General features: G+C 43.2%; 1 protein-coding gene across 1 annotated transcript; it reads right to left on the bottom strand.

Annotated features, from left to right (window-relative positions):
- Nucleotides 1-350: 350 nt before the first annotated feature.
- Nucleotides 351-3,171, bottom strand: LOC143640205 (palmitoyltransferase ZDHHC19-like). The gene is made up of 5 exons (XM_077108096.1): nucleotides 3,041-3,171; nucleotides 2,571-2,692; nucleotides 1,885-2,024; nucleotides 955-1,127; nucleotides 351-504 (listed from the first exon to the last, which is right to left on the bottom strand). The coding sequence occupies exons 1-5, from the start codon at nucleotides 3,169-3,171 to the stop codon at nucleotides 351-353; spliced, it is 720 nt and encodes a 239-aa protein (XP_076964211.1).
- Between the last annotated feature and the right edge of the window lie 13,448 nt (nucleotides 3,172-16,619).

Here is a 16,619-nt window from a genome sequence, read left to right as displayed (position 1 = left end):
CTCCTGTCTTCCACCTTTGCAAAATCACACCTAGGACAGGAAGAGTGGCACGTCCTCCTCTACAATGCTGGCCTCGCCAAACTCAGTTTCTTGCAGGCTGCTACACCACTCAGGACCGACCCCCGTCTCAAGCGTTTCCCTAGGTGTCTGCTGGTGTTATTCTGATCACAGGGTTCTTATCAACACAAGCGCAGGATGCACCCATCCCTCAAATAACAGGCTCTCCATGCAATGCACCCACGAGGAAGAATGACCACTGAGCTCCAGGGGGAGGAAAGATCTGAGCTGCATCTTAAGGGGTGGGTCTGGAAGGACTCATGAGGCACCATCAGGACCAAGGGCAGTGAAGATCAGCCGAAAGTGCCGGATTCCCAAAGATGCAAGATGCCTCCGCACCGTCTGGTATTGCAGTACTCGCTTACCTTGCTCACCGACACAGCCTGTATCATCAGGAGCAGAATGACAGGCAGCAGGAGTACCAAGACGGGTACAGCTACTGCGATGCTGTGCATACACAAGCTAAGAAGAACAGACAAACTCTTCTCTCCTGGCCCCGCCCAACGACCGACAGCCCTCATTAGCCCCGCCCTGGCTGGCCCCGCCCACCCACTTTTTCCTCCCTGGACTGGACAATTAATCCAGCACACCCAAGAGAAACCTCACCCCACCATGCTGGCCTCCCACTTGACCCTTTTCAACCTTCATTACCCCACTTCTTGGCCTCCCTAGATTCTTAACTCCATAGTCCATCCTACCACGCCCATCTCCCTGACCCCACTCGCCTTCAATCTGTCCTTCATAGGTCCTCCCAAGTAGCTTCTCCCTTTAGCCCTGCCCACAACATCAGCCCTCCCTCGGTTAACCCCACCTCTTGGCTGTCCTGCCCCTTGGCTGTCCGTCCCTCCCCACAACCCATTCTCTTCCCAGTGTGGGCCCTTGGGACTGGGTGGATACGCCATGGCTGAGTCCAGCGACAAGGGCATGTGTCTTGTACGAATGAGAAAAAGCACACTGGTAGCCAGAAGAACAACCAGATAAAGGCACAGGGACACCAGCAGCAGCACGAATACGCGGAAATTTCTTTGACCTACACAATTGTTTACCCACAGGCAGTGGTGGTCAAAGTCCTAGGGGAGAGAAGGCAGACCTTGAGGGTCTATTTGGCTTAGCCCAATACCCCCAAATCTTGAGGCCCCCCCTCAACCCAGCCCCTAGACCTCCTGCTCTTGGCCCTGCACGTGAGCTCCCATCTCCAGGGTGAAACCAGCACGCCCATGGATAGAGCACAGTTAGGACGCCATGGCTCATCAGGTCATTTGTCATGAGTGAGGTCTCTAGAGACAAGACCTGCCTGGTGTCACTTTGAGCAGGATACAGAAAAGCTGTGAAGCTGTATTTTTTCAGATACTGGGTAAGGATGAGAAGAATTTCTAGCCCAGCCAGCCTTCTGTATTGGAAACCCGTGCAAGGTGTGCACATGAGAGAAGAGCACTCAGAACCCAGGAAACCCTCAATTGGACACCCAGAGGTGGACATGCAACAATACCCAGAACAGGGCAGCAGCCAGCCTAAAGTTATGGGTATCTAGTATCAGCAAGCTAGTGGGACAGTCACTGCCTTTCCTCCCCTTGACTCCACCAGGCTCAGCACAGATGGTGCCCTTTGCATGTCAGCACCTGTGCAAGCAAGGCCAGCGTCTCAGGACAAGTGCAGAACTGGAGGCAATAACATATATAAGTGACCAAGAGTGGCTGAGAGCCACTTGTAGCAGTGTGGGAAGATGATCTCATACCCACCCCTGGACCACATATGATGTGAGGTTCCTGGTCCTGGCCAGGTGCCCTGGGATGGGTTGCTGAGTGGACAGGAAGGAGGAGTACTTACCTCCACACAGATATTACAGAAGGGACAGTGGTGGGTCCGGGGTGGACGATGGAAAGAACACTTCGAGCACCACTGCAGGCGAAAGGCCGTGTTGTTCACTCGTGCTATGTATTGAATGTTGGGGTCCTCTTCTAAGGAGCCTGGCAGGGGAAGAGATTTGGGCAGTGGCAGGAGGCCCTTCCACCACTCTACTGCTTGGGGCCGCCCCATAGCATCATTGGGCAACAAGAAGGGTGGGGAGGAGGAGGGCAGGGGAATCCCGGTCCCTGTTGAGCAAGCTGACCACTCAGATGGGCGGCAGTCAGAGAGAAAGGGCTGTCCAGCCACAGGAGCTCTATACAGAGCTCTCCCCTTTTGGAATAGTGATCAGTGCTTGAAGTCGTGTGTAAAATGGGAAGGCGGAGGAGTGAACTGCGTGGTTTGGAAGGGCCTGCTGGCCTCTCTTGCCAGCCTGCCCAGTCCTTCCTTCGAAAGCAGCTGGAACACCTCCAGGATTCTGTTTTTTCGCACTTCAGTGGCTTGGGAAATGAAGTGCCAGGGCCCAAGTAATGATGACATGGAGGGAAGGGCTCCTGAGGCCACGGGGGCAGGGGGTGGGGTTGAGGGCGGTTAGCATGTTTGAAATCCCCCCTATAGGCATCAGCCCTTGGGATACCACCTCCTTCTCCAGGGGTCTGAGGCCTTACCTTTGTGCAAAATGCCTGGGTCTGACCCGTTGAGGAAAATGAGGCTGCAGAAGGACAGTATAAAGAATAGGCCCGAAACCACGGCAAATTCCCACTGCCCATTCTGAGCCAACCACCGGCACCTGAAACCAGAGCCAGACTCAGTCCTAGTCTGGGGAAACCCAGAGCTCCCCACAAGGCCTAGTTCACCTGAGGTAGGACTCACTCGCCTTAAGGACTGATCTAAATATCCAGGTTAGAGACAGACCATGGAGACTCCACAAAATGTCACCAGCATTACCAGTCTCTCATAGTTCCCTAAATGCGTCAGGCACTCCAGACCTCTGTGCTTTCACATTGGGTTCCCTCTAACTCTATATCCTCCTTCCCCTGCTGACCCTCTCTCTCCACTTCCCTCCCTGCCTCTGTACTGTCCTTGTCTATTTTCTCTTCTGTGTCTAAGACACTGACACCTTCCATGGGAGACTCACGGAAAGGCGAAGAAGATTCCACTTATTGTAATAAGAAGCATTGCATTAAAAGCTGGAAACAGGCTTGGTTTCAGCCATGAGGATTCGATCGGAGGTTCATTTGGGGGCGTGATACTCTGTGAAGAGGCCATGGCTAGACCACCAAGCCTCACAGACTGAAGCCACCAACGAACTCTTCTGGGTTGGCACCCAGACTGCCATGACAACAGAAGTGACATCACAGAGGTTCTGGAATGGGGGCTCTGGCTGCTTCCAGTGACTTGTGAGATCAACCTTCCCCAACCCCCACATACGCACATGTTGTAGACTGGGACATCCTGCTCTGATGATGGTAGCTTTGTTGGAGCTTGTGATGATATGATGTGGTTTGTCCCAAAGGTTCAAAGGCTGGAGGGTTGGTCCTCAGTGATGAGGTGGTAGAACCTGAAAGAGGTGGGCCTAGTGGGAGGTAACTCAGTCACTCTGCAAGATGCCCTCTCAAGGGAGTAATGGACTTCTCATGGGCCCCCATTTGCTCCTGTAAGAGGGAGTTGTTATCAAAAGAGCCAGATTGGTCCCTCCCTGTTTTCTGACACACAATCTGGTGAACACCCTCACCAGAGATCACTTGCAGGAGCTGCCAAATCTTGGATACTGAGTTAAATAAAACTTACCTCCTTATAAATTATCTGTTCTCGGGTATTTTGTTAGAGCAACAGAAAGCAGGCTAATACAGAGGCCATAAATTATGTGAAGATGGCATGGGGAGAAGTTTGGTGATGGTCATCCCCCTTTCAGGCCCAGTGCTAATTGGAGTCAACAGTGCTCATTGCTCATCCTAGCTCCACTTCTTCCTTTTTGTTGTAACAGAGCTCCAGTTTGGGGAAGGAGGTAGAAATCTACCAATTAAATATCTTCCCAGTTTACTCACTTCCATGGTGGGATTTATGATGTAATTCTCTCTCAAAAATAAAATGAGCTGGGGATGTGACTCAATGGTTAAACAATCCTAGGTTCAATCCCTGATGATGATGATAATAATAATAATAATTTGTACATATTTATGGCATATAACATAATTTGAAAAATGTTACATTGAAGAACGTCTGAGTCAAGCTTTTTAACATATACATTACTTCATATTCTTATTTGTGGTGAGGACCCTTAAAATCTACTCTTTGAGTCATTTTTAGTGTAGATAACATTATCAACTGTACTCATTCTGTTGTATGTTATTATTAACTGTAGTCATTATATTGCACAATAGATCCCTTAAACTCATCCCTCTCATCTAAGTGTAATTTGTTCTCCTGGGACCAGCATCTTCCCCCACCACAGCCCAGCCACTCCTGGGCCCCTGGCAGTCACCATTCTGCTCTCTGTTTCTATGAGTTCAACTTTTATAGATTCCACATGTAGGTGAGATCATGTGATTGTTGCCCTGTGCGTGGCTATTTCCCCCAATAAAACGTCCTTTGGCCTCATTCATTTGTCATAAATGACAGAATTTCCTTATATTTTTTTTAAAGACTAAAGAGTATCCCCTTATATTTCTAAACCACATTTTCTGTATCCATTCATGCACCGATTGGCTGGACCATAGGGTAGTTTTTTGTTTTTTGTTTTTGTTTTTTTTGGTGCTGGGGATTGAACCCAGGGCCTTGTCCATGCAAGGCAAGCACTCTCCCAACTGAGCTCTATTTTTAAGTTTTAAAGAAACTTCCCATACTAATTTCCATAATGACTGTACTAATTTACATTCCCCCAAACATAGTACAAGAATTCTAGTTTCTCCACATCCTGACCAGTACTTAAAATCTTTTGTCTTTCTTTTTCTTTTATTTATGATGGGGGTTGAACCCAGGGGGACTTTAACCCTGATAGCCATCTGGAGACCTTTTTACTTTTTATTTTGAGATCAGGTCTCACTGAGTTGCTGAGGTTTACCTTGAATTTATAATCCTCCTGCCTCAGCCTCCTGAGTTCCTGAGATTAAGGCATGTGCCACTGGTTCTTTTGTCTTTTTGATAATAACCATTCTAATAGGTGCGAGAGGGTATCCCATTATGATTTTAATTGCATTTCTCTAGTGATTAGTAATGTTGAATATTTTTTTTCAGATTTCTCTTGGTCAGTTGTGTTTCTACTGAGAATGAAGTGATGTTTGGGTCACAGTCTACCACCAAGTTTTATGTCAATTTCTGTTGTAGCACAAGAAAAAGGGATGACATGCATTGGGTCATGGAAAAAGGTTAGCAGTGGTACTAGAATCATAACTACCAGGTCTATTGAGCTTTGGAGCAGACCATGCTAGCCTTAGGGTTTCTCTTTTTGTTTTGTATTTTTCATTAGATATATATGACAGCACCATGCATTTTAATTCATTGTACACAACTGCAGCACAAATTTACATTTCTATGGTTGTACCTGATGTAGCGTTCACACCATATGTGCATTCATACATGTACCTAGGGTAATGATGTCCATCTCATTCCACCATCTTTCCTACCCCCATGCCCCCTCCTCACCTCTGCCTCCCCTTTGCCCCATCAAAGTTCCTCCATTTTTCCTTATCAGAGAGAACATTCAGCCTTTGGATTTTTGGGATTGGCTTACTTGAGTTAGCATGATATTCTCTAACTCCATTCATTACATGTCGTAATTTTATTCTCTTTTAATGCTGAGTAATATTCCATTAGGTATATATACCACAGTTTCTCTATCCATTCATCTATTGACGGGCATCCAGGCTGTTTCCACAGTTTAGCAATTGTGAATTGAGCTGCTATAAACATTGATGTGACTGTGTCCCTGTAATATGCTGATTTTAATTCATTTAGGTATAGACCTAAGAGAGGGATAGCTGGGTCAAATGGTGGTTCTATTCCAAGTTTTCTAAGGAATCTCCATACTGCTTTCCAGATTGGGTTGCACCAATTTGCAGTCCCACCAGCAGTGTATGAGTGTACCTTTTCCCCTTCTACATCAGCATATATCGTGGTCTGTCTTCAGCACACAGGGCACTTTGTGGCACAACCACTGTTCTATGTGGTTTACATGAATTAAACCACAATTCTTTGTTTTACAGATAGGGAAATTGAGTAACCAGGTGCTAAGTGCTACCCAAGGTCTCCCTGCTGGACAGTTGTAGAGCTGTGATTTGGACTTATGAGGCCTGGCTCCAGAGTCCTTGCCACCAACCACCAAGCAAGTGACACCAGGAGGAGTTGCAGTCAGGGGGCTGAGTAGAAAGGGAATGAAGTTGGAGCATTGGATCAGTGCCTGAGATGGGTGCTGCCAATAATGGAAAGGAGCCCTGATTGGTGAATCCCAGAGGGCAGACCACATTTAGGTCCCTTGAGAATAGTGATCCTGGACATGGAGGTAACCATTGTGAAAAGAGCCACCATTCTCCAGAACAGAAACCTACTCTCCAAGTACAAGGATTTCACCAGAGCCTTGTCCCTCAAGGGGGAAGGCGTTTCTCCTACTCCAGGCTCTTATCTCCTGCAAGGTGCTAGTGGTGGTGGAAAAGTAGGAAACACCACTGAAAGTCACACCCCAGCAATACAGGCTCACTCAACACCATGATCTAATCATAGACCACAGAATCCTTCCTTCCTCTCTACTGTGCCACTATACCAAAAAGCCTCCGCACAACTTTAGAGAATTAGAGATGAAAGAGTTGAAGACACAAATTCTTTCTGGCAAGAAATGAAAATAAGCACATTATAGGAATCTGAAAGTTTCTGGCCTCTTTGGCAACAGAAAACACTAAACATGACTGAACTTCTAGACAGATGAGCACAAAATCTCACCAAATAAATGGCCTATTTACCTCAGTTCCTATTATTCAGTACACTGTCTAGCTTTCAATCAAAAATAATTATAAGGTATACATACTAAAAAGCAAGAAGAAAGGACATAAAGCAAGCATTCGAATGAGACCCTCAAATGATGAGGCTGTGGGAATTATCAGACAGGGATTTGAAACAACTATGATTGAGATCCTAAGGGTTATAGAGGGTTAGAGCTGAACAAGAATATTCAAGAAAAGATAGATAATGTAAGCTAATGATGGAAATGGTAAACAAGAAAAAAAAAGGAAAGACTGGAGATAAAATGACTAAGATGAATGCTTAACACCTTTGATGGGCTCACTAGTACCCTGGACATGACTGGGGAGAATATTAGTGAACTTGCAGATAGGTCAGAAGAAATTTCTCAGGCAAAATTGCAAAGAGAAAAGAAAAATTGAAACAGAAAATTTAAGAACAACGGGGCAATTGCAAAAGATAAACACACGTGCAGTTGGAATAGGAGGAGGAGAAGCAAAATAGAACAGAGTTGAGGAAAGACTTCGAGTAATAATGACAGAAAACTTTTATGAAGTAATAGATACAGGGAGTTCTGAGAACATCAAACAAGGCAAATACCCAAAATCTACACCTACCATCTTTCAAATTGCTGAAAATCAAAGCCAAAGAGATGGTATTTAAAGAAATCATCTTACTCATACAGGAGCCAAGATAAGAATCTTAGTGGACTTCTCCTAAAATGTGCTAGAGAAAGAGAGTTGAGTGAAATTTTGAAGTGTTGAAAGGAAAACCCACCAGCCTATAATCCTCTACCCAGTGTATCATGGTTTGATATTGTGTGTCCTCCAAAAGCTCATGTGGGAGACATGCCTTCAATATACATTTTAAATTGTTTTTCTGGACACAGTTTTGTTCCTGTATCTTCTTAAGAGATATCCTTGAGAAAAAGTTTTTTGAAAAATCTAGTCTCAGCCAGTCATTGCAGGACATGTCTCCTCATCCCCACTACGCAAAAGGCTGAGGAAGGAAGATGGCAAATTTGATGCCAGCTTGGGCAACTCAGGTGGACCCTGTCTAAAATCAAGGGGGATTGGCTGGGTATGGTGCTCGTTAGTAGAGCACTTGCCTAGCATGTGAAAGCCCCTATTTCAATCCCCTGTACCAAAAAATGGGGTCCTTGAAGAGGCTAATATCAAGGCAAAAAGGATGCAATGATCATTTCTTTTTACTTTTTATTAAGTTGCTAAGGCTAGCCTTCAACTTGTGATAGTCTTGTCTCAGCCTCCTGAATTTAGGCATGTGCCACTGTCCTGGCCCAGAACTTTTTAAAATAAAATCAACCCCACAGCATTGTCATCTGATAATATCAAAAAGGTAACAAAAACTATATGAAAAAAATGTTTCCCCCAAATATATGTGTGTGTATATATATATATATATATATATATATATATATATATACATATATATATGTATATATATATATATATATATATATATATATATATATATATATATGTAGTTGTAGTTGGACACAATGTCTTTATTTATTTTTATGTGGTACTGAGGATCAAACCCAGTGCCTCACATGTGTGATTCGGGTGCTCTACCACTGAGCTACAGTCCCAGCCGTTCAGTTATCATTTCTAGTTGGAGGCACTTTGTGACAGAATAATATTATCTCTTTTTCTGGGTGGGGGGGTACTGGGGATTGAACTCATGACACTTGACCACTGAGCCCATATCCCCAGACCTATTTGGTATTTTATTTTAGAGACAGGGTCTCACTGAGTTGCTTAGCACCTTGATTTTACTGAGGCTGGCTTTGAATCTGAGATCCTCCTGTCTTAGCCTCCCAAGCTGCAGGGATTACAGGCAGGCGCCACTGTACCCAGCCCAATATTATCTTCTTTTAGTATGATCCAACCCAGTTGTTTTCTTGACTGTTTTAAAATAAATCTGTTCTCATCATCTGATACAATGATCATGTACTCATCAAAACCAATGATACAGCTCTTATCATTATATTCATTTGCTCATAGAACCACCCCTGAAATTGGCACCTATTTTGCAAGCATCTGAAGAAGAGGGTGATGGGCTGCACCATTGCCTTCTGTGCTTTTGGCCCGACCATACCCGTGGTGGAATCTCTGACAGACCACTCTCACTGCATGCTACTACCTCAGAAAGCCACTTGTGAGTAAATATATTTCTGCAGAATCTCTAAACGACGGCTACATAAAAATCTATAACAAATTATTATAATTTATATTATAATTTATTTAATACTCTGTAGTAATTTCAAGCTTTACACGTTACCTTTACACTGTGGTGACCTTCCTTCTATCTAACAAACATCTTTGTGTACCGAACCACTTGTTTCTTTAAAGGATTTGGGAGATCCCTGTGCTGTGGATCAAACCCAGAGACTCACATGAGCTAGGCAATTGCTCCATCAGTGAATGACACCGTTGGACCAGAATGGAGAGATTTTACTGGGAAATTTTATTCAAGCTCTGATAGTACCTAATGAAATGTTGCTTTTTGACAAAATAATGGGTTTCTAGAAAATGATTATTTGTACCCACCAGATACACTTATGATGCCAGCCATCTGATTTACAGATTTACTCTGGGGTTGTTGATAAGAAAATACATTGCTTTTTTTCCCCCAAGTAAAAAATTGCAATCCATTTATTTATTTTTATTAGTAAAATTTTACATAATACTGGGATTCATTATACCATATCCTTGCATGCACATAATTTGATCAGTCTCATGTTCCAGCTAACATATTCTTTTTTTTTTTTTTTTTGGTACTGGGAATTGAACCCAGGGGTGCTTAGCCACTGAGCAACATCCCCAGCATGTTTTTGTATTTTATTTAGAGATAGAGTCTCACTGAGTTTCTTAAGGCCTCACTAAGTTGCTAAGGCTGGCTTTGAACCCACAGTTCTCCTGCCTCATCCTCCAAAGCCACTTGGATCACAGGTGCCACCACACCTGTCTAACATATTCTTTTGGAGTGAGGGGAGGTGGTATCTTGAAATTTTCTTTTGTTTTAAATGCTGGGAATTGAACCCAGGGCCTCATGCAAGCAACCAATTTATCACTGAGGTACATCCCCAGCCCTTGAGCATTATTTTTAATAGGTCTATCTTTTGGACACGACCTAATGGCTGGGTATCATGAGAAATCCAGTATTTTATGTGTCTGGAACTTTAAGTATATTTTCACTCAAAATTCCTGTAGGACAGGAGTTTCGCAGAGTAATGAACTGGCTCTGGTCATATTCAACAAGATGAGACAACCAGCAAATATGGGAAAGACCTAAGATTGAAATTCAGATTTATAGTACACCAGGATTCAATATCTGGGTTATGTGGCTTCTCTGCAAGAGGAAAAAGAAAGTTTTTTTTTTTCTTTTAATACCAAGTATTTTGAGCCAGGTGTAGTGGCACGTGCCTGTAATCCTAGCAGCCGGGGAGACTGAGACAGGAGAACGAGTGTTCAAAGCCAGCCTCAGCAAAAGCAAGGCACTAAACAACTCAGTGAGATCCTGTCTCTAAATAAAACACAAAATAGGGCTGGGGATGTGGCTCAGTGGTTGAATGCCCTTGGGTTCAATCCCCGGTACTAAAAAATAAATAAATATTTTATTGTATGTTGCTGCCAGTGTATATAAAATAATTACCATTGTGAAATAGAAATTCATGAAAATTCAGAGAGGTAGATGTTGAGGATTGACAAAAGTAGAAGATTGTATTTTGATACATGTGTTACAGGGAAATTTTTTGTACAGGCTTCAAATTAAGCTCTCTTGAATATTCACTGGTTCTTGAGCAGTGGGTTTGGGAAACCTCAGAAAGATGACTACAAAAAGGAATAGACTTTCTGGGGTCTGAAGGAACTTGTACATGAAGATACTCCAGTCAGTAGGGGATCATGGTGAGCATTCTGCAGACAAAATTTTTTCAAGTCAGCAACTGCCTGGGAAACCTTCATGTGGTTGAGTCCGGCCTCCAGCCAGAGCTGCTGAACCACCTTCTTCATAGTGTCAACGCTGGAGGAACAAGACATGGTGCATTCGAGGGCCAGGTGACTCTTCTGTCAGAGAGTCCACAGGTCACCGTCAGCTGGGCCAGATGACTGGGCAGCGTGCAGCAGAGAAGATTCTTTTTTTGAGGGGGTCTGTGGATTGAACTCAGGGCACTTGACCGCAGAGTCACATTCCCAGCCCTTTTTTGTATTTTCTTTAGACACAGGGTCTCACGAGTTGCTTAGCACCTCGCCATTGCTGAGGCTGGCTTTGAACTCACGATCCTCCTGTCTCAGACTCCCGAGCCACTGGGATTACTGGCTGTGCACCACTGCGATTGGCTAGAAAAGAGATTCTTATAGAAAAAGAGATGAATAATTTCCAGGAATTAAGGGCTGATTCTTTTTTTTTTAATTGTTCTATTCTACATGACAGTAGAATGCATTTTGACACAACATGTATAAATAGAGTATTACTTCTCATTCACCTGGTTAAGGGCTGATTCTTTATCTGAAAACCCAGAAAGAGAAGCATGTCTCTTGGGAGCATGCAAGCAGTCATTCCAGTGTAGCTGAAGTCTGGGAAAGCCCAAGACTAACTTCATGGAGACCCCATACTTCTGACACAGAAAGCAAAAGATAACCCAGTATCTTTGATAAGGGCCTAAGAGTAAATGGGAAGTCTCAACTGGTTCTAAGGATGAGTCACTGTCTATGGGGACACATTCCCCACTGAGCTAACAGAACGAAACTCAGTTCCTTGTATCTAAATAGCATGTTTTAGGTTTCCATTTTCTTGTGAATTCAATGAACAAATATTTGTTCAGCTCCTATGTTAGCCTGGGAACTCCATGAAATACTTATTTTCTGTACCCCATTGTCCAGGTTCTTGTAGCAGTCTGGCCAGCTACATGAGGACTGTGATGGTCACTTTTTTCTTCTTCTGAAACTACACCCTTATATTTCCTCCTTTACCAGTAACCGCCGCCCCCCCACCCAGCCCATCTCCCTTTTAGTATCAATGTGAATGACATTTGTCTTTCTTCACAGTGCAATATCTAATTCCCCTCTTCTATTACCACCATATTCTTTTTTGAAATTTTTCTGATTGTGTGAAGGCTTTATTGGAACAATTCTTAGTATGTGTCTTCCATTGCAGCCTCCCATCTTGGGAGTTGAAGACCCTTCTTTTATCTCCTTTGGGTTAATTATTTCAGACAGGTAATTTAGACCATTGAAGTCCCAGGAATTTGAATCCTGGATCAGAAGGGATGCTGGAGGTGGGGCTAATGGCAATTCTAGGGACAGATTATTCATGAACCTGTGGATTTGTGCCAGCTCCCTGGAACTGCCTTGATTCTGCAATCTGCCACAATCCAGATAACTGCCTTAATTCTATGAACTCCTTATACCCTTCCAGGAATTTCTCTATTTGCTTTGTATAACTAGAGTTGGTCCCTGTTCTATGCAAATCACAGCTGGAACTGATGCAGTAAAGCTTCCATTCATTCAACTGAATATGCAATAAATTTTATTGAACACCTATCCTGCCCCAGTCAGTCTCAGTGTCTGCCAAAGTGATTATCCAAACTGATTTGTGGTAATATGTCCAAGGAAAAGATTGGAATTCAGTTTGTTGATCAGCTTTGTGTCACTGACAAAATACTTAAGATATACAACTAGAAAAGAGAAAATGTTTATATTTGGGTTATAGTTTCAGAGGTTTCATTCTATGATTAGCTGATTCTGTTGCTTTTAGGCCTATAGTGAGGCAGAACATCACTGAGGGAGATGTGGTAGACCAAAGCTATTGACCTCGTGGTGCCTAGGAAGCAAAGAGAATTTGCTTTTATAACAAAGCCTCTCACTCAAAACCCAGTAAACTCTGAACCATAAATGAATGAATGCATTGTTGAAGTCAGAGTTCTTGTGATTTAATCTGTTCTCAAAGACCCCCATTTTTGAACACTGCTGCATTGGGGACCAACTCTTCAACACTTGAGCTTTAGGGGTCATCTAAGAATACCCAGAATTAGCAGAATTAAACCCTAAGCTGATATTTCTTTTTTTAAAAAAATGTTTATTTCTTAGTTTTAGGTGGACACAATATCTTCATTTTACACTTATGTGGTGCTGAAGATGGAACCCAGTGCCTTCTGCATGCTAGGCGAGCACTTTACCACTGAGCCACAACCCCAGCCCTCTAAGCTGATATTTCTTGAGAAACATCCCCACATTTCTATGTCAAGCTAGTTACTAGAAATCTTCAACAGCTGCAAATCATCAAAGAGAGACATTTCTCCCCTGCCAGATAACTTAAATTACCCATTGATAGAGGCTATAACTAGGCAATTTATACCAAATAGAGTAGGAGGAAACCCAGGTTATTGGCCAAGGTATTACAAGCCAAGTGAGTCTTATAGCATCTCTCAACTATTATCAGTAATGTGAGTAATGACAGATTAGCTATAAAGATACTTTGCAAACACAGAGGAGCCTGGCAATTGAAGTTCTAGAAATGGATAGTTTTCTTTGATATTCAGAAGTTGTCAGACTACCTGGTTTTTGTTTGAAACTTACTAAGAATTCATTACATATAGGATATTCCTAATTAATCAAAATTCCCCAGCAACCGCCTCCAAATCCAACCCAGTTTCTTTCTTTCTTTTTTTAAAGAGAGAGAGAGAGAGAGAGAGAGAGAGAGAGAGAGAGAGAGAGAGAATTTTTTGATATTTATTTTATAGTTTTTTCTTTTGAGCGGACACAACATCTTTAATTTGTATGTGGTGCTGAGGATCGAACCCAGGGCACCGAGCATGCCAGGTGAGCACGCTACCACTTGAGCCACATCCACAGCCCCTCTTTCTTTCTTTCTTTTTTTTTTAGTTGTTGATGGAGACAATATTTTTGTTTATGAATTTATTTTTTAATGTGGTGCTGAGGATCAAATCCAGTGCCTCACATGGGTGAGGCAAGCGCTCTACCACTGAGCTTCAGCCCCAGGCCCCCACCCAGTTTCTTAAACAAAAATTCTTGCTATGGTCTGAATGTTTGTATTCCTACTTCCAACCCCCAAATTCATATGTTGAATTTCTAAGCCTCCAAGGGGATGGCATCAGGAAGTGGAACCTATGGGAGATGATGAAGTCATGAGGGCAGAGCCCTATATTCCTGTATACAGTGCATGCCTATTGCCAGAGATTACTATCTTTAAAAATGGGATAGTGTTCTTCAAAATAAGCCAAGGGGGCTTATCTGCCCCTTTCAGTAAGTGAGGACACAGCAGGAAGTTATTTATGAATCAGGAAAGCTGGTACCATGACCTTACATTTTCCAGTCCCCAGAACTGTGAGGAATAAATTTGTTATTTTTTATTTTAGCATCCCAGGAATACTAATGTAGTTTATAAACAAATAAGTAGACACTTTGCTCTGAGAATGATGAAACAGAACCCATGTGGGGAACAAACTCTTATCTAGTTATGTTTGTTTATACTAAACAAAATAGTAGGGGAGATATAGGTATTCACTGTTTTAAGTGTAACCAGAAATGGTGGTGGTTGCTTTTTTTTTTTCCTTGGTTGTTTGGACACCATGGATTGAGCCCAAGGGCACTTAATCATTGAGTATATCATACATCCCCAGCCTTTTTTTTTATTTTTTATTTTGAGACAGGGCCTTGCTAAATTGCTGAGGTGGCTTTGAACTTGTTATCTTCCTGTCTCAGCCTACTGAACTGCTGGGATTACTGGTATGCACCATCATACCCAATCCCAGGATTGTTTGAAATGTGTGTTAAGTCACATAGACAAAGAAAGTACTGTCATGAAGCAAGAAGGGACTTATACTACTGATCCCTACAAACAGAAGGCACTGCAGGCTGTGAATGGGGAGCACACAGGGAAATACCAGGTCAGTCAGAAAACAAGGTCAGAGCCTTTATTGTGGTTTTTAAGGGAAGGACTGGGTAAAGGAGCATAAGTTTTGAATTGTTTGGTTTGGCTAACTCCAATAGGCTGCAGCATTTAGGAATGTCTCTTGCAATCTGGTACCTGGCCCTGGGGCAATTAGGTAAAGGGAACATTAAGAGCTTGCTAAAAGAAGAGGTTAGAAGTATAGCCCCCACCCCCAGTGGTTGGTATGCATATAAGAGGTGTGCCTTAGGCAGTTTTTTACTGTCTTTAGGAAATGGATAACCCCAAAGAAGCAGTCCCTTATTTAAAAACTACAACAATAACAACAAAAAGCAGAATATAAAGGTATGATTAATACATTCACAGACAGTCCTACTTGTTTTGACACTTTTCATCTTTTTTACTAACTCTTTAAGTGTCCATCTCCCTTTCTAGGTCTGTGAACAATGAGCACGGGGTCACATCTTACTCTTGTCACTGGTGGGTATTCAGCATATGCCTCTAAATTAATGAGCCAGTGTGTGTGTTTAGGCAAAATTGAGGGTAGGTATAGTCAGCCAAAAGAAAACAAGCAATCAAATAATAAAAACTGTGAGTCAGCTAGGCAAGAGAGTCAGCTTCTGTCCTGCTGCCCACTTTGGCTCTTCAGATACCACTGGGGCAAAAAGAAAGCCTCCCCCCACCCCTTTTGCAGCCTTCCCCCCATACCTGTATTCTCTCCAAAACTGCAAGAAAGGGAGTAGGTACGAATGAATAGGGAGACAGCCAGAGCTATCTTCTCAGTATTCCCTCCCCAAACCCCAAACCTGCACTCCTTTCTCGGCCCTTTCCCCATTTGCTTGGTCCTATGAAATTCTAGCTTGGTCTCTGTGTTTTCTTTAGACAAAAGAGACAAGCTTGAGGACAGGCAAGCAGTGGGAGTCACTGTGTTAAAATCTTGACAGGCTCTTGGCTCATGTCCTTGTAAAATGAGGGAAATACATAAACTCAGGGAAAACTGAGCTTACAATTGTGCAGCTCCACCCTGTCTCCACCTCAGTCCTGTCCCTGACTATGGCCCTTCTACATATGTTGGACCTCCAACTCAAGGAGGGGCTTCTCACTCTTGAGACAGATGGCATTCTCCCTTAAATGTGTATCTACTTTCTAAATAAACCTTTGTCTCTGCCTTTGCCAGACTCATGCTGAAATTCTTTGCTGCCCTTCTTGGAAGAGATCTCTTCTCCATGACAGTCAGTTACTGAATTAGGCATGGTCCTGGCCACCCGCCTCCCATAGATGGCATGCCAATCACTGAACCTGTCACAGGAGAAGATATTTCTCTGAAGAATGGTCTGAGAAGTTTCCAGAGAAAGGGAGAACTTGACTCAGGGCCAGCAGCGTTCTTGCAGACATGACAGAAAAGAATTTTACCATGCACCAGTCAAAGGCAGAGACAGAGTTTTATTTGTGAAGTCGATACATATTCAAGGAAGAATGGGGGCTTATCTTAAGAGAGAGACCCCTTTGGGGAAAAGCAGGCTATCTCCAGAGAGACAGACAGCAACCTGTTGGTATGGGGTGTTAGTATTTGCAGAGGGAGGATAGCTAGGGTCTGGTCTAGAGGTGGAGGCAGGGTAGAGCTACACAATTTTACACCCTCCTTTGCACATTGCCCTCAAAGTTGCAAGTGTTGGAGGGAGCCTTTCACATTTAGCGGTTTATGGCGCTGCTTTTGACACTTAGTATGTCTCTCTGTCTTCCCAAATTACTATCTCAAAATGACCAGTTTTGCAAACGAGAAAAGGTTTATTTAGGAGGCAGCCAAGCCAGAAGACAGATCAAGTCTCAGA

The sequence above is a fragment of the Callospermophilus lateralis genome, unplaced genomic scaffold, assembly GCF_048772815.1.
Source record: "Callospermophilus lateralis isolate mCalLat2 unplaced genomic scaffold, mCalLat2.hap1 Scaffold_1358, whole genome shotgun sequence".
Taxonomy (NCBI): Eukaryota; Metazoa; Chordata; class Mammalia; order Rodentia; family Sciuridae; genus Callospermophilus; species Callospermophilus lateralis.
This window is presented reverse-complemented; position numbering and strand designations above follow the sequence as displayed.